At 35.7% G+C, this 20,971-nt stretch overlaps 1 protein-coding gene across 3 annotated transcripts; it reads right to left on the bottom strand.

The window, feature by feature from the left end:
* Positions 1-117: 117 nt before the first annotated feature.
* Positions 118-15,860, bottom strand: LOC133298530 (short-chain dehydrogenase TIC 32, chloroplastic-like). 3 transcript variants are annotated; one of them, XM_061497830.1, is made up of 8 exons: positions 15,680-15,860; positions 14,579-14,810; positions 14,312-14,391; positions 13,906-14,059; positions 13,679-13,757; positions 2,230-2,317; positions 623-669; positions 118-503 (listed from the first exon to the last, which is right to left on the bottom strand). In XM_061497830.1, the coding sequence occupies exons 1-8, from the start codon at positions 15,783-15,785 to the stop codon at positions 342-344; spliced, it is 948 nt and encodes a 315-aa protein (XP_061353814.1). In that variant the 5' UTR covers positions 15,786-15,860; the 3' UTR covers positions 118-341. The 3 variants fall into 3 exon arrangements, with proteins under 3 accessions (XP_061353814.1, XP_061353815.1, XP_061353816.1); XM_061497831.1 differs by having other exon boundaries at positions 2,230-2,314; XM_061497832.1 differs by having other exon boundaries at positions 2,230-2,314; positions 13,906-14,033; positions 14,316-14,391.
* Positions 15,861-20,971: the final 5,111 nt, after the last annotated feature.

Genomic DNA, 20,971 nt, shown 5'->3' with positions numbered 1-20,971 from the left:
TTGAAATTGGAGCTAAAATTATTAATTATAGTTTTAGTTTCATGCTTATCTCTCTCTCTCTCTCTTGATTGTCATGTCATGAGATGATTCAAATCCTACTAGAGTTGAAGACAGTTTTTGTCTGAATTACAGAAAAATGACAAAATAGATGACAGTAAATTGCTGTCACAGAAGTCAGAATAAAATACAGAAGCTAAGTATATCTCAATGTAATGAGGTACAAGTACCAACTACCAAGTTACCAACTGTACAAGGGTGAAGTCTAGTGTTTTTAATGGACCTTTCATGTGTCTGAAACTATCACTACACATATAAGTCCCTACTCCTTAGGAAACATGATATCAAGTTTGAACCAAATTAGAGCTATATTCCCACAGTTTCCTTGCCAGCTCTGGATAAGCTGATTGTGAACTTGCTTCAGCCAAGTTACAGTCCGCAAAGTAGCACCCAGTCAACCCTTTAACTTGTGGATGCAATGCCACATAGCATGTGGTTGCTGCTCCCTATGATGAAAGGAATTGGACAAAAGGAAAAAGTATGTTGTGAAGGTGCATAAGGCAAGCTTTCCCTTAACTAATTTACTAGTAAATTTTCCTCTTTGTTACAAATATATATCACTTACCTGCTGTACATTTTTCATCACATATTTCCCAAGTAGACCAACAAATCCTGCATAAAAAATAGGACCAAACTGTCAGTATAATCATATCTTACACATCCAAAGAAGGAAAACAAGAAACTCCATAACCGATATATTATATATAGAGGGGTGATAAAGAAATCTATCATAATGGGTATTGGGTAGTGTCAAGAAGTGTCATTATTTAAAGGGCAAATCCCAGTGTACAAGGCTTTTCAATTTGCGAGGGTAGAGTTGAAGGTCGATTATACGCAGTCTTACCCTTACATTTTGGCACAAAGATTGTTTCTCAGACTCAAATCCGTGATCTTCCCGTCACAAGGAACAATCTTATAGCTGCTTCAAAGCTCGCCCTCAAGTATCATTATTATTATTTTATTTTTTTTAAAAAAAAGCCTGTGTGGTGTCATTGCTTGCATTTCTCTACTGTTTCAGGACACCATTTCTATCTCTACGTTTGTGACTACGTATATACCAATAAAGTGCAATTTAGCTATTAAATACATATGACTGCAAGAAGAAGAAACAAGGTGAAAGCAAGAGGTCCTATATAGTCACACATGTGAACACACCCCACAAAGTTTCTATGCTAATGGTAATAGATAACTTTTTATGGTAATTTTGATTTAATCTGTGTTATGATTTAAATTCCTACTATCTATAAAAATAAGGAGAATATCGTCTATTTCCCTTCCTTGGTTTTAAAGTTATAAAAGTAATTATTACTATGTTGGCTCCTACAGTTTTATCTAGTCTGTAAATTAGTAACTTTAATTTAAATTTTTCTGATGAGATCTGTTTAAATATATAAAACCATTAATATAGCCTCATCCAATAGCTTAAGCTTTTGAGTTGAATTGGTTCTTTACAAGATCCTTAGAATTACCAAATGTTTCCAAATTTTCACCATTGTGACCCACCTGACAGGTATGACAATAACATAACTGTTTTTGTGGGATGAAATGGGTTAATTTGGTCATCCCCTAGTCGACACAAGTGAAATAGATTGTCATATTGGCACCTAATTTGTCACCTAAGAACTAAATCAATGAATGCCTGACAACTGGTCATGATGGAGACCTAATTAGAAATGTTTGTTAATTCTCAGGACCCAATTAGAAAGATCTAAAATTATGGGGACTAACTTAAAAACTACGTAAAACTACAACGACCAACAAATTAATTAAACCTCTATAAAAAATGCAATAACCAAATTTTAGTTTTGGTAAACATCATTGCATTAATATGGTTTTCCTAGACCTCATGTTGTTGTATCAAAGAACATGTAAGTAGCCTCCTCCACATTTCAGATCTTGTCTCTTGGAATCATGTTAGAGAGGAGGTTTCTGAATATAATTAAATGTAATTTTTTATATGAAAGCATCTTATGTAAAAACTCTAATTTTACAAATAAATGAATGAGTTAAATGTTAAATTGTCCCCACATTCGAGTTGAAAAAGACATAAAACAATACAAGAGAATAGACAGGAGATGGTGTCTGCCATGTGCAACAAGAAGTTGAATGCTGTATGAAGTTTTTCACATGAAATATGTTTTAAAATAAAACACCTAGGTACAAAAGAATTACCATCAATGAAACTGTGATAGCGGAATAGATTCGTGGCGATTACTCCTGGGTTAAGCGAGTTTGCAGTTATCTCCGAGCCCTCCTCCTGCTATAAGTAAACATCAAATAGCAAGATGACTGCTGTATGTTGCTTTACCTTTTTTAAATGACACAATTTTAAGAAATAGAAAGATTTATATTCAAAACAACAGAAACAGCTGCAATTTGTAATATATAGGACAACCCTCATAGATGTGCTAAATGCAAGACTTGAAAAAAGTAATCAGATATATTATTGAATTGTATGTAAATTGTACAAAGGGTTCTCTATTTAAAGAGACTACATGACCTAATGGGCTAAGCCCAATACAACAAATAAATAAATAAATATTATTATTTACAACACTCCCCCTCAAGCTGAGGAATAGATATTTATCATTCCCAGCTTGCTAGTAAGCTCTTGAGATTTGTCTGAAGGAACGCCCAGTGGGAATGTATGGAGTAGTAATCAACCCGCTATCAAGTTTCTCTTTGATGAAATGACGGTCGACCTCAATATGTTTAGTTCGATCATGTTGAACTGGATTATGAGCTATATAAATAGCGGACTTATTATCACATAGTAGCTTCATAAGTCCCTCACATTTTGTTTAGAGATCATCAAGTACAATTTCTAGCCACAATAACTCATAAATGCCTTGAGCCATAGCTCGAAATTCAGCCTCTGCACTTGATCTGGCAGCCACATCTTGTTTCTTACTTCTCCACGTCACCAAGTTACCACAAAGAAACATACAATAACCAGTGGTAGAACGACGGTCAGTCACAGATCCAACGTAATCAGCATCAGTGTAGACTTCTAAAGAGAGATCGCCATCACACCAGAATAACAGTCCTTTACCAGGAGTAGCTTTAAGACACTGAAGAATTTTCTCCACTGCCTGCATGTGTTTCTCCTTTGGATCGTGCATAAATTGACTGACAACACTAACAGCATAAGCTAGGTCTGGTCTAGTATGAGCCAGATATATTAGTTTTCCAACTAGCCGTTGATACTGTCCTTTATCAACTGGAGGACTCTCCTCTTCATAACCTATCTCTAGTGATTCTGCTCAATAGGAGTATTAGAGGGTTTACACCCAAACTTTCCTGCTTCTTTGAGAAGATCAAGAACATATTTCCTCTTGCTAATAAAAATTCCTTTGTTTGAATGAGCTACCTCTATCCCTAAGAAATATCTCAGTTTCCCAAGGTCTTTAACTTCAAACTCAGAGGCTAGTCGTGTTTGCAGAATATGTCTCTCCACAAAATCATCACCTGTGATAATAATATCATCAACATATACAAGGAGCACAGTGAGCTTCCCATCTTGGGAATGCTTAAAGAAAAGAGTTTGATCTTTTTGACTCTGTTTGTATCCTAAGGTCATCATAACCTTAGTAAATCTTCCAAACCAGGCACGAGGTGACTGCTTCAATCCATACAAGGCCTTTTTTAATCTCCAAATTTTATTTTCTCCGTTCACAGAATCAAAACCAGGCGGGATTTCCATGTAGACTTCTTCTTCTAACTCACCATTAAGGAAAGCATTCTTCACATCAAATTGATTTATATCCCAATTGTAATGAGCAACAAGGGATAACAAGACTCTCACCGTATTCATCTTTGGAACTGGAGCAAAGGTTTCTTCATAATCAATGTCATAGGTCTGAGTGTAACCTTTGCCGACTAATCGAGCCTTACCTCTCTCAAGAGTGCCATCAGAATTATACTTCAGGGCATAAACTCATATGCACCCTACTGCTTTCTTTCCGTTGGGTCTATCAATAACCTCCCATGTTTTATTTTTCTCCAACGCATTCATCTCCTCTTGCATGGCTTGAGCCCAATTCCCATCTTTCAATGCTTCATGTACTGATTTTGGGATTGAAATAGAATCTAGTGCTGAAACAAAGCTTTTGTGTTGCACAGAAAGATTAGTAGAAGAAACAAAATGGGAGATAGGGTATTGAGTACAAGAGGGACAGGAGGAACAAGATCTTTTTCCTTTTCTTAAGGCAATGGATAAATCATCAGAATCAGTAGTAATGGGTAAGTCATCAGAAGTATTAATATCATGATCATAAATATGAGATTCAGGACTTACTAATGGTTCAAACGATTGAGCTTGCTGTTGAAGCAATGTGGGTTGTTTCCTTCTATGATATACCAACTCAGGTGTCACAATCTTCCGTATCTCTGGTGTACTTGATGGATCAGTCACAGGAGGATCAGACACAGGAGTATCAGACACAAGAGGAGGAGGTGAAGGAGTAAACACTGAAGATTCAAACTCAAAGAAGATGATGAGTTTTCTGGTGAACTATTCTCCCCCTGAAGATGAGGACCTTGGAAAAAGGACTCAGATTCCTGAAATGTAACATCCATAGAAACAAAAAATTTCCGACTGCCAGGGTGATAGCACTTGTAGCCCTTCTTATCAGGAGCATAACCAAGGAAAACACATTTAAGGGCCCTATGATCTAACTTACTGCGATGATGTTTATGAACATGAACAAAGACAACACATACAAACACTCGTGGAGGAAGACTCTGCATAGTTGGAACAGAAGGGAAAAAAGAAGTTATTGAGTGAATAGGACTTACATTGTCAAGAACCCGAGTGGGTAAACGGTTGATCAAGAACGCTGCAGTAAGAATGGCATCTCCCCAATAGCATAGTTGTCAATAGCAGTTAGCGGCCGGTACTGGCCGACCCCAAAAATGGTATAGCGGTGTAGCGGGTAGCGGTATTGCCGCTACGGTGAAGTATTAACAGAACAGTCTTAACTAATATAAATGCTCAACTATCAGTCCCCCCATGCTCTAGTTATATATGTCATGCATATTGTTTTGTGTACTTATTATATATTATATTGTGTGGCTGTTTGTATGTAGGCCTAACCATGGCATACGCATAGCACAAGCTGCACAACAATATATTACAAGCGGGAAAAAAAAGGGAAGGAAGGGACTTGCAATAGCAAATTTGAACGTAAAAGGGAAGGAAGGGACCATGGCATATTAATTTTTTTTTTTTTTTTGTAAATGTGAATATTAACATCAGCCTTCAGAATGCTTTGTGAGCTGTAACTGTATGTGAAACAATCAATAACATTCAAGAAACAATTCATTATATTAAAAGTGCAGAAAGGATTCTTTACATTAAAAGTTCACAAACTTGTATCCAAAAAACTGCACAAACTTGCATCCAAAAAAATGCACAAACTTGCATCCAAAAAAGTGCACAAGCTATACTAGCAAAATGATATAGTCAGATAAAACACAAGTGAACTAATGAAGAAAATCATCATCTCCGGATTCTCCATCAAATTCCAAAACATCTTCTCCCTCAATCTCATCTTCACTTGAACTAAACTTATAGATTTGTTCTTCCTCATCTTCACTTAAAACTGAAGGTACAACTTGGTTAACCATTCTTGTTCCTCTTGTCTGCAGCCTTGTGTATGTCAAAGGCTCTCAACAACTCCCAAAGTCAAAGTATCATCATAAAAATATTCTCATCTTCAGCATTATCTTCACCCACTTCTCCCACCAACCACTCATTGCTATCATCAATGTCTTTTAGGATGATGGGATCAATCACATCATGACTGTCATAGCGATGTTTAAGAGCTTGATTGTACTTAATAAAAACCAAATCTTGCAACTTTTGATGCTCAAGCCTACTTCTCTTTTTGGAATGAATCTATTTCATAATTAACAATAAAAAATATTAGTTTCTTCGCTTCATAAGCCATACATCAAATGTAACTATATATAAAATATTACGTGTTCAAAAGTACTCCAATTGCGCTCACACCTGGATGAGCTACAAGTCAAACTCAACACCTTAATGGCAAAGTCTCTCAAATTTGGAGTTTGAGAGCCATACAACTTCCACCATTGAGCTATAATGCCAAAAAACTTAGCATTCATAATTAATAACAATATTGAGGCCTTAAGCAGTCCTATATAATTAATAACTTGAAATTCATGTTTACTAGCTAATAAAGTCCTTTGCCTTATTGCTGATTTGATACCAAAGAGGCCTTCAGCAGTCCTATATGATTCTAATTGCATTGTAATTGTATCATTTTCTTCCTCATTTGCACTTAGCCTCTCAATGCATTTGAAAAGGCCAACCATCACTTCTCTATCATTTCCAATTGAATCATTGCCATAAAAGAATTCAGGATTTAGATAATGGCCCGCTGCATGCAAAGGATGATGAAGTTGGCATTCCCATCTTCTATCAATGATAGCAAATATGTCTTTGTACTTTTTGTTCATCTCCACCGAATGATTTTTGAATTGCCTCCTTGGCCCTATCCATTGCCTCATAAATATAGCCCATTGCAGGTTTTTTCTCATTGTCAACAAGTCTAAGCACACGCACAAGAGGCCCCATAACCTTAAGTGAGAAAAAAACATCATTCCAAAAGGCAGGCATAAGTACAGTCCTTCTTGCCACTTTCCCCTTGGGGTCTTTGGATGCCTTGGAATTCTCCCAATCCTCAAAAATGAACATGTTCCTAAGGTTCTTTCTTTGTTTGTGCAACCTTTGCAATGTAAGGAATGTCGTAGCAAACCTTGTGACTCCATGCCTAACCAATTCGGTCTTATTTGTAAACCTTCTCATTGTGTTCAAAGCCAATGAATGTTTATATATGAAACCTACAAGTTTTATGCCTTTTCCAATGGCTCTCTTAACCCTTTCAATCTTTCCAATGTCTTCCAACATTAAATCCAAACAATGTGCTGTGCATGGGGTCCAAAACAAATTTGGCCGCTTGGCTTGCAAATATTTTCCTAAAAAATAATCAAGAACAAATTAACAACAATTGAAAACAATTTAACAAATTAACAAGTGGGATGTCTTACTCTTACCAGCTAAAACGTAATTACTTCCGTTAACTGTCACAACTTGAATAACATTCTTTTCACCAATCTCTTCAACAAACGTGTTCAAAAGCTCAAATATTTTTACCTCAGTCTTAACATAAGATGAAGCATCAACACTCTTCATGAACATGGTCCCTGATGGACAATTGACCAAGAAATTAATCAAGGTCCTATTCTTTCTATCCGTCCACCCATCCGACATAATCGAACATCCATAAGTGGCTCGTTGTACCTCATGATCCTTTAATAACTCTTTTGTATACTCCATCTCTTTTTTAAGAAGAGGAACTCTGCACTCATGGTAGCTTGGTGGCTTCAAGTGTGGACCATAGTTTCCAACAGTCTCAATCATTAGCTTAAAGCTTCTTGAGCGTACAACATTAAATGGTATTCCATTTGTACACAAAAATCTTTCTATGTACTGAATGGTTCTTGTCCTTGCCTCTTTGTCACAAGCATTATTTATGCTTGTTTGCTTTTTGCCCAACTTTATGCTAGGCCTTTTAAAAAAATGCAAATCTAAAGGACCTTTCACAGCCTTTGTAGCAGGGGTAGAGACATCACTTCCAGCTCTTTTTCCAGTTTTGATATTATGAATTTCAACCAGCTCTTCTACATCATCATCTTGATTGACATCAAGATCAACCATATTAGCATCTTTTTCAGCTTGTTTCAGCATATATGCATCCTTCAGTATTTTTGTAACATCAGCTGGAATTTTTCTACACGCCTGAACATCTCCTCTCAAACCAATCTGATGTCTTTTGACTCTAGTTATTCCTCCCTTTGTAGTTTGCAGGCAATAATCACAAGTTACGAATCTCCTGTTATTGGGGTCCTTCAAGCTATTCCATTGCCATGCAATATCAATGTTATCTCCAGCGGGTTTAAACAAACCACAAGGTGCAGTGTTCTGTTGTGGAACTGAAGGTGATGCATCAACAGAAGATGCACTAGCCATGGAGTTAATTGAATTTATACACAAAAATAAACATATATTCAAACATATAAATATGAGTATTTATACACATATTAAATACACAGAAAAAAAATATGAGTATTTATACACACAAAAAAAAATATTTTTTCTTTTTATACACAGTGTTCTGGACTTCTGGTTGAGTATTTATTTTAGCCAGTTAATACGTTGCAATAACGTTGCAGTTTTTATATACCCAGTATTTATATATAAAAAAATAAAAAAAATAAAAAAAATATTTGTTAACTTAAGTGATGCATATATAAATACGAGTGATGCATATATATTAAAAACTGCAACTCTTACCAGTTAAATACTGGGTATATAAATATGAGTGATGCATATATATTAAAAACTGCAACGTATTGCTTACCAAAAATTAAAAAAAAAAACTGCAACGTATTTATATACACAAAAATAAAAAAATTAAAAAAACTGCATATAAATATGTTCTGGTTTTATATACCCAGTATTTATATATACAAAAATGAAAAAAATATGCATCAGATATTAAAAAAAAACTGCAACGTACGTAGCCTACCCAAAAAAAAATAAGCAAAATAAATAAAACAAGAAGTGGCACCTCACCGAAAATACAAGAAAGAAAGTTTACCAAAAAAAAAAAAATACAAGCAAGAATAAGTAAAAATAAAACCAGAAGTACCCAAAAAGAAATAAGCAAAAAAGAATAAGTAAAAAAGAAAAAGAAAGAAGAAGCCTCCATCAAAGAAGAAGAATGGGTAGTGAAGATAAAAGAAAGAGTGAAGAGTGGAAGGAGGAAGAAACAAAGAAGCCTCAAAATGTTGAGAACTTACCGGAAAATAGAAGCTCTCTTGCCGGAGAAGAGTGGAAGAAGGAAGGAACGGAAAAAAAAAACACCTTGGCTGTCTACTGCAACTCCATCGTTCTCCTTTGGTGCCACACTGCCACGTTTTCTTTCTTCTTTCCCGCGTGTAATGTGGTGGTAATGGGTCTTTCATTTGTGACTTAATAATAAACTTTTTCTCTTGACAAAAATACCCCCAATGCAAAGGAAAACGACGCCGTTTTGTTTGAAGCAGCAAATTAAAAAAAAAAGGTCTTCTCTTTCCCTTTTTCCCGTAGCGTCCTGTAGCGTCTTCTTCTCCGGGCTGTGAGAACTGCTACGCTACGCCGCCACCTCCGCTACTGGCCGGCGTCACGTCGCGTCGCAGGTTGTGGCGGCCGGCCGCCGCTACCCGCTACTGTAGCGGTTTAGCGCAGCTACTCACCGCTATTGACAACTATGCCCAATAGCATTTGGGTACATGTGTTTGAAATAGTAAGGCACGAGCAACTTCAAGAAGGTGACGATTCTTTCTTTCAGCAACCCCATTTTGTTGTGGGGTGTCTACACAAGTAAGTTCATGAATCATACCTTGACTTCGTATAAATTGGGAAAATCAGTGATTAACATATTCAGTACCATTATCAGTCCTTAGTCTCTTGATTTTTTTACCAAATTGGGTCTCAACCATTTTATAAAATTGAAAGAATAGTTGTGGTACCTCAAACTTTTCACGCATTAAGTAAACCCAAGTTACACGAGTGCAATCATCAATAAAAAAAACAAACCATTTATTACCAAAAGAATGAGGAACCTTAGAAAGACCCTAAACATCAGAATGAATAAGATCAAAAGGTTCAACACTTTTAGTAATACTAGAAGGAAAAGATACACGATGATGCTTAGCAAACTCACAAACACCACGATGAAAAGACTCAACAGACTTAGACAAAAACAATGATAGAAATAAAGACTTGAGTAAACTAAATGGAGGATGTCCCAAGCGTTTATGATGAAGCCAAATCAGAGAATCAGCAGTTGACTGGCCATGAGACAGCAAGATGTGATCCTTAACATTATTTGCGGGAGATTGTGACACCAGATAGTACAGCCCACCTTGCTGTTTAGCACCCCCAATCGTCTTCCCCGTGGCGATATCCTGAAAAACACAATGAGTAGGGAAGAAGGTTACAGTGCAATTCAAGTCTTTGGTAATTTTATGAATAGAAAGAAGATTAGTAGAGAGTTTAGGAACATGAAGAGCATCTTTGAGATGTAAGGAAGGCTGTAAATGTATGTTACCAGAACCCGCAACTGATGTATGTGAGCCATCAGCTACGGCTATTGTGTGAGTGCCAATAGTAGGGTTATAAGAAATAAAGGAGTCAGCACAGCAAGCCATATGATCAGTAGCACCAGAATCAATAACCCCAGAATGTTTAAAATCAGTACAAGAAGTAAGAAAAGAATAAGTATTGGAGCTCATACCAGTCATAGCCAAAACACTAGTACCAGATGGCTCACTCAGAGAATCAAGAATGGTCCGGAGCCGTTCCAACTCATCTTGACGAAATGCAGGTTGGGTCTCATTAGGTGCATGAGCTATATTAGAGGAAGTAAAATGCGCTTGACCTCGCATCCTTGCCATCTTTTCTAAGACCTTTTGCTTTCCATGAAGGAGAAAGCATAGATCCTTGATATGACCTGTTCTTCTACAATAAGAACACCAGCAATCATCTTTCTTAGGTCTAGAAGATGCACCATCAGAAAATTTTATAAAAGAACTCCCTTGAGAAGAACCATCCTTTTTTGTGGAAATCATAGCAGACCCATCAGTGGGTTTAGAAGCAGCACCATTATGTGATGACAACATGGCAGACTTATCAGAGTTCATCATAACTCCCCGACGAGTCTCCTCCCCCCGAACAGTATTGAAAACAACAGAAAGGGATGGAAAAGTATCTTTGCCAAGTATCTGAACCCGAATAGGATCATACTCGGAATTCAACCCAGCAAGAAAATAAAAAATATGCTCATTTACCACCTCCTTGGCTAAGGCAGTAGCATCTGTAGTACATTGCATCTTCAAACTCTGAAATTGATCAAGTTCAGTCCACAACTCCTTCCAAATACCATAATAAGTAGTCACTGATAAAGAGTCTTGTTTAGTAGAGAATATTTTATTGCCAATTCGTAGCGCGCAACCATATCCTGTTTCAAAAAATAAGTTGAGCGAACAGTGTCCCAAATCTCCTGAGCAGAAGACAGAAACATACAGTGACGACCCACTTCAGGAGTCATTGAGTTCCATAACCAAGTCATGATAAGGGAATCTTCATTATCCCAGAAAGTAAACTTCGGGTCATTTTTCGCAGGAGCAGGGCCATCAAGATGAGCAATCTTATTGCGACTCTTGATGGTAGTGCGAATAAGCTGGGACCACGACAAGTAGTTTGATCCATCAAGGCGATAGCTCTGATGTAGATTAGGAAGATCATTGTGACCAAGCGGGGTATCAGCAGACTGTGTATTCTATGAAATCATAGACTCACCATCATTCTCTGCCATACTGCAATGAAAAAGTTAACAAACGGTGACAGAATCAACCAAACAGAAAATCAGATGAACTCCGATGAGTGAATAAATCACAGATCCAGAGAGAGAACACGGAGACGAGAAGAATGGCGGTGGTCCGATCCAAAAACAAGGTTGCACGTGCCTCCATGCGCCGGTGAGACTGGCTGCGGGTGGGCTTCACGCGCTGAGGAAAGGGTGGCGCGTGAGAGCGCATAGAGAGGCTTCTCCGACTGAGATTTTTCCGGCGTGGACGTCCGGTGAGCGCGCACCTGTCTGTGGGTGGTCGCGATTGAAAAGTCACCTGAAAGAGGTCCAAACGGTGAACACAGATCTGATTGGAGGCAGTCAGAGGTGTTTTGGTTGTTTGTGGCTGAGAGACGGTGCATAGAATGATAGATCGGAGAAAAATAAGGTCAACGGTGGTCTTCTTGGTCCAAAAGGTCCCCGGAAATTTTTTTCCGGTGGCGGCTGATGGCAGCAAGAGGCAAAGAAATTAGGGTTTTGCTCAAAAGGCAATATGCGCGGAAGCAGAGCCCTCAGGATCGAGAGCTCTGATACCAACTTGAAAAAGGTAATCAGATATATTATTGAATTGTATGTAAACTGTACAAAGGGTTCTCTATTTAAAGAGACTACATGACCTAATGGGCTAAGCCCAATACAACAAATAGGGCCGACCCAGTTCAAGACCCACTCCGTGAGTGTCTGGGGAAGGGAAATTTGAGTCAAGCCTCACCTCTGCTTTGCAGGGGGGCCGAGTCGAACCCCTGACTTGGAACACCACGGTAAGCAAGCTTACCACTGAGCCAGGCCGGCCCAATACAACAAATAAATAAATAAATATTATTATTTACAACAGCAAGAAATAGAAGAATGTAATTATATCATTTATTAATGGAACAAACAAAATAGTGGTGCACACTGGCAGTTAGATCATACATGAACTAAAACACAAAAACAAAATGGAGCTCCGAGCCCTATTGCATGAGCTCATTTTACAAGTCAAATCTTGGCAAGATCAGAGATATGCAGTATGTAAAGAGAAAAAATTTCAAGCCACCTGGGCTGCATCCCCACCCCCAAAAGTGGCCTACTGCACAAGGCTCCCCCATTTGTGAGGTTTGGATGTATGCAAACTTGCTCCCGTCAGCACAGAGGCTGTTTCTGTGATTAGAATCCATGGCACCAGGTCACAAAGTAGCAATCTTTCGCTAACCATTATGCCAAGGTTCACCCTCCCATCCCCATTCACCATCTAACTAATGTACCACATTAAGAAAACCACTAAAAGGCTTTATAATACTACAAGTTACAAAAAGGTCATGCTAAAATCAAAATGTCAAGAAGAAAAATGTTGCCTAGCCAAAAGAATGGTCTTCCATCATCAGGGAAATCCTTCTAATTTTCTCTAAAAATGAACCACTTGTAAAATTCAAGTCAAAGAGTCCAGACCAACCAGACCATTACCACCTTCCAAGCAACCTGATAGCCAGTACCAAAACACCCAATTCTGTAGGGTTCCACCATATATGTTGCATAACCAAAGTTTTAACAAAACTGGCAACAATAAAAAGAAGGATAATTCACTATTTTCCTTGTAATATTCAAAAGCAAATAGCTCAAGACATACTATAAGTCTATCCCTATCTATCACACAGTTTAAGGAGGCTGTCCTAACAAAATGCACCACATACGGAATTTCAGCATGCCAGAAATAACCTTATGAAGGTAAACTCAATCTTTTTTCTCATCATAAGTAACCTCATTATCCTCGTAATCACCACAATCCTAGCATGCTATAAAAGAGATTATTAACCTTCCACACAAAATTAAAGTGGCACTCTTCCCAAAGGTAAACTATTAATCAACAAACACCCCCAAGAAAATATCTTGCAATCCCCAACTTCAAAGAAGCTTTAGAAAAGAATCATAGCCACTCCTAATATTTTAATTATTTATTTTCACAAACAAATTGCATCTCATGAACGGTTGCTGTCAGTATTCCACCTCAACAAACATTTCCTTGATAAACTGGACCAATCTCTTGCCTTCCTCCTCTCAAATTTCCTTTATTTGGCTGAGGGGGGAAAAATAGAACAACGCGGACAGAAACATAATGCTAGTAGATATAATAAGTAATCAAAAACCTCAAATAAGTCAGTAACCTTTAGACGTCTTGCAAGCTCATTAGCATGCAAAACACTGGCAAGCTTTGACTGCCCATATGCAGACAAACTGTTATACCTGTACAATTTGAAGATAATTGAAAATATCAATTGCTTAGTTTCAGATACAATTACCAATGAGAAGGGGAACTCATAAAGATAAAAACTATTGACGGAAAAAATATGGTTGACTGTACTAAATTTTAGGACATCAAACATATTGTTACCCTGATTTGTCATTGATTTTATTGAATCTAATCCCTTCAGGATATGATAATTGATGCCTTCTTGATGAGACATTTACAATCCTTCCCTCTTTTCTCTGTTCAATAGCTGTCCGTTTCATTGTTTCCAACAATAAGTTTGTCAAAAGGAAATGACCTGCATGGAGAGATCCTTAAATCTCAAATTCCATTATAAGAGCAATAAGGTATCTGATGGAGTTGCTATTTACAAAGGGAAAATCGATAGAATATACAAATTCATAAATTTCAAAGTATCTGATGGAGTTGCAGAAGTTTCCTCAGTATTTTTTTTTTTTACATAATTCATAACAATTTTAAATCATTATCATTTTAATCCCACAAATGATTACAGATATGTATTGACCAACATTTAAGATGCAAATCTCACCTATGTGATTTGTTGCAAATTGTAATTCTATATTGTCTTTGGAAAGCTTGAATGGCGTTGCCATGATTCCTGCATTGTTACTTAGAACAGTAAAAGAAACAGATAATTTTCAGTGTATACAATCGCACATACTAAAATTTTACCATCTAACATTCTTCTAGTGAAACAACATTTCGGTTAACTGATGAAGTCACAGAGAATACCAAAACTTCCATTCCTAAAGTACATACTACATGAGCAAGAAGTAAAGTATCTGCAGTAACTTACACGAGTATATTCAGAGGAAGACTACAAGAATTGAATTGTAATGCAAATTTCCTCACTGATTCCATTGAGCTTAAGTCCAGCTCCATCACGTCAATTTTTGCAGTTGAATTATTTCTTAATATTGAATCCTTGATCTCCCCACCAGCTTCCATATTTCTAATCCCCATAACTACATGGACACCACGTAATGCTAGTACACGTGCAGTTTCAATACCAATACCACTAGTTGCTCCTGCAGCAACATGGACAACATGATGAAAAAAGTCATTTGTACCAAATGCTCATAAAAAAAATTAACAGAAACAAGTTTAGCACCATGGTGAATTCCACCAACATGTATTCAAATATACAAAAACATTTGTACCAAATATATATATATATATATATATATATATATATATATATATATATATACAGGGTCAGGATCATTTTACACCAGTGTAAGTTACACTCTTAATCTCGTGCATTACTTATATCTAAGGGCTCTAATTTTTTAATAATATAAGCCATTGGATACAAGTGGATCAATGATTAAGATTGAGTGTAAGACTTCTAACTCTTACACCGGTGTAAGAATATCTTGCCCCATATATATATATACACACACACAAAAACATACTTGACATTGCAACACATGCCTGAATATATTCTAGCTAATATCAAACACATCTATAGCAATTGATATAAATACATTAACTTTTTCCTATTTATAATATAAAATAGCATAGCACTAACACTAACACTCATTAAATAAAGCAAAACAATGCATCCTTGAGAGTATGCAGACTAGAACTTCAAGTAATCATTAGGCATGTAGAGGGACTGATGTGGGGGGTCGCTAAGAAATTGCAGTAATTCATCTTCCTCCTCTCTGTTTTCACTCCTACAAAATAAAAATTTCAAGAGTTGGAAAACAAAGGTTGAAATTTGAAAACAATTTTTTTTTTATGGCTTTGAAATACATAAACCCATTTATATAAAGTTCACATTTTTAACATGAAGGGCAATTTCCCATCATAAGAACAAGAAACCAATCATGAATAAATTAAAGAAGAACAGAAAAAATAAAATAAAGGAAACCCATTAACATCCACACCAAACCTGTAACAATGGCAGTTAGGCCAGTGCCATCAATTCCCTGAGTTACTTCTTCAGCAGTAGAAGAAGCTGAGAACCCAGAAGGTCCTTTTCTGCTGAACCACCACATTTTTTCTTTCCTCTTTGTTCAAAGTTCACATCTTTTTCCACTATATGCTCAATAATCAATATACAAACGTTTCGAGATAATGTTACTTCTTTGTATTGATGCAATAGTCAAGAATCATTATTGGATTTAGTGAACAAGTTTTCCTTTAAGTTAATGATTTTTTTTTCACTTTTCTGTGAGTGCTGTATAAAAAAATTGTCTGGAATAAAAATAGAAATATTAAATCCTTAATTAATTTTCTTTATAACAGGTTGGATGATTTATAAAGTTAATACTTTTGTATTCTTTTATTTAATTACAAATTTTTATCATGAAAAATGCATTATTATGTTACTTGTGATAAATAGATTATATTAAATTATAGTTTTCAACTCTAGAGAATGATTAACTTACATTGAAGTGATAATAATAAGTTTTATATTTATTATTAGTCATTGATGTTACTTGTATCTAATGATTTTCGTGACTAATAAATTAAAATTGTTAAATGCAAGTGAAATTGATGACTAATAATAGATGGAAGTTGATTTGTTCCTATGTTATAAATATGAGAATGGTTATACTTACTATCAATTTAGTTTTATTACTCTTACTATGTCTTACTATATGATTGTTACCGTTGAAACAATTTAAAATCAATGGGAATTTTTTTTTTTCCATTTTTTAACCACTAATTTTAAATTGATCCAAAAGTGACTAATCATGTAGTAAAAGTAATAAAGTTAAATTGACGCAACAGTATTTTATGTAACATTTAATACAAATGTTAATTTTGATTTTTATTCATTTCCATTTTAGCACGGCTACAAATTTTCTTTATATTAATTTTTTGGAAAAAGTTCACCAATGCTCCTGTAGTTTACTTCAAAATCACTTATGTTCCTGTTATTTTTTTTATCACATATGCTCCAGTGGTTTGTAAAAGGGTACATTTTTTTATCACATATGTCCATGTGGTTTTTTATTTTTTACAAAGCACAAGGACATATGTGATAAAAAAAAACTACAGGAGCATATATGATTCTGAAACAAACCACGTAAGGATCGGTGAACTTTTCTCTAATTTTTTAAAGAATTTTCATCTTTATCTTTTCATGTCTTTAAACCTTACCAAAAAAGTTTACACCTCGCTCGTCGTTTCCCGCGAGATACCCCTATTTCCATCCGACGAGAGTTCTCATGATTTTATGCAACGTTGTTGTTACCAAGACCGGCGCTTTCATTTGTTGTCTGCGCCAAGGAGATGCCCTTAACATTCGTCTCTGAATTGCAATATTTGCCGCCTAGTTCTCTAAGCTTGAGTTGCAGGTTTTTGAATTATAACCCTCCCTTCACCATCGTCTTTGCGAGCTCTCAAAATTGCAATTGGTGTGAACCTTGATGTTAGTCCACCACTCATTTGCATCCCCCTCTAACATATACACAGAATAAAGAAGTTTCAGCTCATCTTGGCACCACATGACTCTAAAATTTTTCTCTATAGCTTGAAGCTAGTTTGTTGCGTCAATAGGATTGCGAGTTCCACTGATTGACGACGGCTTGTGCTTTATGAAAGAAATCAGCCTTCTCTCATGTGCCTCAGTTTCATTAGCCTGTACTTGAACATTATCAACATGATGATTAGGACCAATATCACTACTGGCATGGTGACTAGCCTCAACATTCAAATGAACAACACCATCGCCTCCTGCACCTTTTGCATACAGAACCTGTGGTTGTGGTTGCTGTGGTGGTGTATGTGGTAGAGGTGGCGGCTGATTGTCATTCCTGTCTGCCCTCATTTCCTCCATCATCAGCCTCATCATTTGAACATTACTTATCTTATTGGTCTCCATCACAGCTTGATCGGCCTGCCTGTTTGCTTCTAACTCTACTTGTCTAGTAACAACCATTTGTTGCTGTATTGTAGTCAAAGTTGCAATTATAGGATCTGGCTGTGGATTTTCTACTGCCCCACGATTGTTCTTGGTTCTCGCCATGATACTGCATATGTTACAAAAATGAATGAGTTGACCAGTCTCACACTTAGTGGTCACATATGCGTAATCATAACGAAAGACATCAGTAAAACATCCTACTATATTTCACTTTCAATATCATGACTCTACATCCATCGTACTTGGAATGAGTCGTCACCCATACTCAGTATTCAGCGATGTGTCATTATGTCACACACTAGGAAGCGATTCACTGAACCGACATCTCACTCAACATATCCTATGATGTCTCTGCCTAGAAAATTTGCTCTAATACCATAATATAACGCTCCAATTTAAAAATCGGATTGTTAACTTAATTTATGATAATAAAAGCACATCATACTTGATTAAAGTAGCGGAAGGCTTAAAACCAAGATATTACAATAATTCTCGATAACTACGTACTCAACTTTCTCTTTTATGTAATTACCATGCTTAATTTATATTATATGTACAGTCTCATACCTGCACAGATTTAAGTTTGAATTCCATGACCATAATCAATTATCAATGACTATCCGAATATGATATAATGTACCATTTCAAATAGGGTCTAACTGACAATATAACAGTTGTAAATTGGAATAAACTACGGATTGAATCCCTCTATCTTACCTTGTTCTTGAGATACAGAAAAGTCCATCCAATATACCTGTCCTGAATATGGCTTCGTTCCATTACAAATATCAACTACTTGACTTGATGACACACATACATATATGTGATCTTGTCATAATACATAACTGCACATCAGCTACAAAATGCCTCTCAGAATGATTAACAACTGAATTCATATGCATGATCATATATGTCATGCACTACAAAGACATGTTATATACAGTAATCCACATAAGCTACTGTAAAACTACTGCAGCTGAGTGTCCTATCACTCCTGCACTAGCCTCTTGCCCTGTAAAGGCTCTCTTGCTACTGAAATACCTGAAATATATCCCTATAACACGGGGTGAGAATGAATCTCAATAAACTCTGGGTTTATAGAAAAGTCTCCACCAATGAGTTCACTTCTTGCATGAAAGGTCAGATATATAACATATAATATAACATGTAATCTTGTCAATATATTACAGACAGAATTATTACGGAAGCATTTGTACTCCCCACATGATATTATTATGGAAGAATTTGTACATCCCACTTGATAACTTACCACTATACAATTCAATCACTTCATTTACATACTTGTCTATATGAATGCATATGTATGCACATAAACCAAATATCTAACACAGCCAATCATACAAACATCTGAACCATTATCTATACTGGACTATGGTGGAACAACAAAGACGATTAAACTCCTAAATCAAAAGCTTACTTGGATTAGCTTTCCTTGAAAAGTAACTTGAAATCCAGACTATGATTTACTTGCAACTTGCTCTCCTAATATCAACTCTCTTGATTGACCACTTGAATAAGTTAACAAGACCTAGAATCAACTTTGAACCATGGAAACATCACAAACACTCATTAAAAGAGGCATATGAACTCCTAATGATGATTTAAAACATAGGCTATGATCACGAGATCCTATACTACAAGTTTTGTGAAATAAAATTTATGTAAAAAGTGGCTAAAACTAGATGAAATATGTGGGCTTTGATAATACAGACTTGGGGTAGGAAATACGTGGAAGGTGACGAGTATATATAACCTTATAACGTTAAAAGAAAACATCAAGTCCAAATATTCGTATGATCGTAAGAGACTGCATGCCGTAAGAGACTGCATGATGTTGTTATCTTGTAGTGGCAAGCATCATGTTTAACATCATGGGACATCATATACACTATTAATTATGATTAACTAGAAAGAAATGGAAACATGAAAGAAAAAGTAATGTATATTCCATTGAATGCAAAAGAAGGTACAAAGGTATATATATATATATATATATATATATATATATATATATATATATATATATATCCATTGAATGGAATATACATGATGCTTGTACATACATATATATGGCTCCATGGAATATACATGATGCTTATACATACATGATCCTATTCTACATGATGCTTGTACATACATATATATGCAAAAGTATATGATGCTTGTACATACATATACCTTTGTACCTTCTTTTGCATTCAATGGAATGTATATATATTGTACATACATATATATGCAAAAGTATATGATGCTTGTACATACATATACCTTTGTACCTTCTTTTGCATTCAATGGAATATATATATATATATGACTTATCATTTCTCAAGCTGCTTGAGATAATTTTATCTCCGGCAACTAAATCATAACCATACAAAGATGGATAAATGGTGATAAAGAAAGAGAGAGGAAAAGAAAATCATAATCATTCAAAGGTGAATCAATTAATATAAAAAAATAAATAAACAAAACGACGTAGTTTTGAAATGGCCGAAGATAAACTTATCTTAAGCTGCTTGAGAAATGTTTTTCTTTGATATATACACAGAGAGAGGCCAATTTGGCTGCTAAACATATCATCATCGAACAAACCCATACATGGGGAAAGAACGTGACATCATCAAACCCATTACATCATTTTGTTTATACTTTTTATTATCATGGCTTCAGAGAGATGCAAATCTTGCTCTATTAAATGGGGAGGAAAAATATCATATATCATTTAATATAGCATTTGTACGTGATTCCTTTCATGAAGTCTAGCAATGGGTTGCTCGTAATCTAGGTTAAATCAAAATATAGCCTTACACGTAGCATAGAGTCAATTTTTGTCAACATTAATCCTGACAAATTAAGCACAAGAATATTTGTTTGCCTGGCTCCAAGACTCTGAAAAAGTTAAGGAATAGGAATGTGGATATATATATTTTTGTTTTTTCACCAGAACTTTAGACCTCCATTTTTATTTATTTATCACTACTTCAGGGTTTGGATAAGTTTTCCATATAATTTTTTTTTTTGGGATAAGAAGTTTTCAATATAATGAAAAATAGTATATTTAACAAAATTTTATACATTTACTTATATAAACTGGAAGAGCATGAGCTAGGTTGTATATATAAACTACTGACGATAAAAATGTAGATCACTACATATGGCACCCCTGTTTTAAATACAGATACATGAATAGCTCACATTTTTTTTTTTGGTATGTATTCTTTATGAGAGTGGTGTTAATTCACTATTGAGCCACTCAATATTATTTAATCTTTTCTTTTTCTCTCACTA

Source organism: Gastrolobium bilobum, unplaced genomic scaffold (assembly GCF_033153095.1).
Source record: "Gastrolobium bilobum isolate Gb01-03AN ecotype WA unplaced genomic scaffold, APGP_CSIRO_Gbil_v1 utg12686, whole genome shotgun sequence".
In the NCBI taxonomy this organism is placed as follows: Eukaryota; Viridiplantae; Streptophyta; class Magnoliopsida; order Fabales; family Fabaceae; genus Gastrolobium; species Gastrolobium bilobum.
Note: the sequence above shows the minus strand (reverse complement) of the source record. Positions and strands in the feature narration are given on the sequence as shown.

What these genes read in the sequence shown, in the direction of transcription:
- LOC133298530 (XM_061497830.1), bottom strand. Translation starts at nt 15,785, where the DNA reads ATGTGGTGGTTCAGCAGAAAAGGACCTTCTGGGTTCTCAGCTTCTTCT. An exon ending in ATTTGCAACAAATCACATAG is followed by an intron (nt 14,060 to 14,311) that starts GTGAGATTTGCA and finishes CTCTCCATGCAG; the next exon opens with GTCATTTCCTTTTGACAAAC. An exon ending in CTATCACAGTTTCATTGATG is followed by an intron (nt 670 to 2,229) that starts GTAATTCTTTTG and finishes TTTTTTATGCAG; the next exon opens with GATTTGTTGGTCTACTTGGG.